Below are 1,622 nucleotides of genomic sequence, written 5' to 3'. Positions count from 1 at the left end.
GGAGGGATGGTGCAGACTGGTGTGTTTTGAGGATGGAAAAGCAGAGAGGTGGCAAGGAAACCCATCACCTCAGAAGGTGTGGTCTTGTTTTAAACCAGACTGGGAGCCATGACTTTGTGGCAATTAGCACCTAATCTCTCCATGCTTGTTAATCCTCCCCATGCCTGAGATAGGGAACATACAGGTAGGGAATCGGAGTTGCAGAGAAGTGATTAATATATTAAATACATGCAAAATGCTCTAATCTTATCTGGCACAACAAGCACTTAAACACTTCCATCACTGTTGCTTGTTTTTGTGTGTGGTATCTCTACAGGCAGAGTCAGAGCAGGTTTGATACTTCAGTGTGTCTTTACACATCTGGACTTCACTTAACAACATTAGCGCTCACCATCACAGGTATGTAATTATCCCCCAAACTAAGTTTCACAAAACAAATGAAAAGTAGAAATCACTATGAAAATAGAGAAGTACTCTTATCTCCATTTAATACAGGCAGGGAGATGGGCTGGGAGGTTGGGGGGGGTTTAATGTATGTATTTTTTTCTTATTAAGCCCAAATCATAAGCATCCCTCTCCAGGTAAGTAAAGGAAGAAAACGCTATTCCAAATATTATACATGTTAATTTAAAGCAAACAAACAAACAAACAACACACAAAACAAACAAGCCCCATTGCCCAGTGTCCTCTACCTTGATGAAGTAGTTTGTTCCAGCAACCACCTGAGTTTTAAACTCCACTGCAGTGAAGACATCAAACGTTTTCCCTTCTTTTTCTTCTAGCTGAGGTTTCACCTTAAGGAAACGACAGGTTATTTAAAACTGATGGAAGAGTCAGGTACTTAGGACGTAAGGCCCACGCTATCAGTGTGCCTCAGCACCCTTCAGGTCACTGCTGCTGAATTCCCAGACACAGAGTTCCTGCTTTTCCAAGTTCTTAAATGATCAAAATGAATAATGGTAAGTTTTGTGTTAGAGCAGGAGCAGAAATCTAGAGAGGCAGAGAGGCCGAGACAGTGGTGTGATTCAGTCGCCACAGCCTGACACCAAGTCTGGAGCCTCCGACAGAGAACTCTGAGGGTATTTTAGGAGATTAATTTTGACAAATGATTTCCTCTGTTGATGTCTCTGCTTCCCTTTCTGTCCCTTATACCTAACAACAAATGTGAAGTGGTTCAGTATGTACATGCACAAGACTACAGGTCTTTTTAAAGGCAAGTTTTTAATATATGTCATTTGTACAACAAGAACAAGGGCCGTGTTCAGCATTAGCTCCCTTTTCAAATTCAAAACAAGTTAGTACAGACCCAGCATCACAAACAGAAAAACATCCCAAAATCAAGCTCTGAAAGTAAACTACCCAAGCCTAAGGTTTTACAACAATTATCTGACAGTTTTTTCAGCATGTCTGCTGGAATCTATAATGTTTTCAAACTGCAAATATTTTCCAAAAAATAAATGAACTATGAAGCCTTCTGAGTTAGCATCCCAGTTTCCAGCATGTAAAACCAGTGCTACATCACGGCTACACAGTAAAATTATTGGTCAGGGAAGCAGAAGATTCCAGGCTTTGTTTACAAGGGCAAGATGAATTAGTCTTGGAGTCTTTCCTGCAAGTGCATT

General features: G+C 40.8%; 1 protein-coding gene across 1 annotated transcript in view; it reads right to left on the bottom strand.

Annotated features, from left to right (window-relative positions):
- CSTB (cystatin B) overlaps positions 1–1,622 on the bottom strand; it is a gene marked incomplete at its 5' end in the record, with an annotated part of 4,789 nt that overhangs the window by 179 nt on the left and 2,988 nt on the right. The window contains one exon of the mRNA XM_010171414.1: positions 693–794. Within this exon, the coding sequence (XP_010169716.1) occupies positions 693–794 (102 nt within the window). The remainder of the gene's footprint in view (positions 1–692; positions 795–1,622) is intronic.

This window comes from Antrostomus carolinensis, unplaced genomic scaffold, assembly GCF_000700745.2.
Source record: "Antrostomus carolinensis isolate BGI_N321 unplaced genomic scaffold, ASM70074v2 scaffold35877, whole genome shotgun sequence".
Lineage (NCBI taxonomy): Eukaryota > Metazoa > Chordata > Aves > Caprimulgiformes > Caprimulgidae > Antrostomus > Antrostomus carolinensis.
This window is presented reverse-complemented; position numbering and strand designations above follow the sequence as displayed.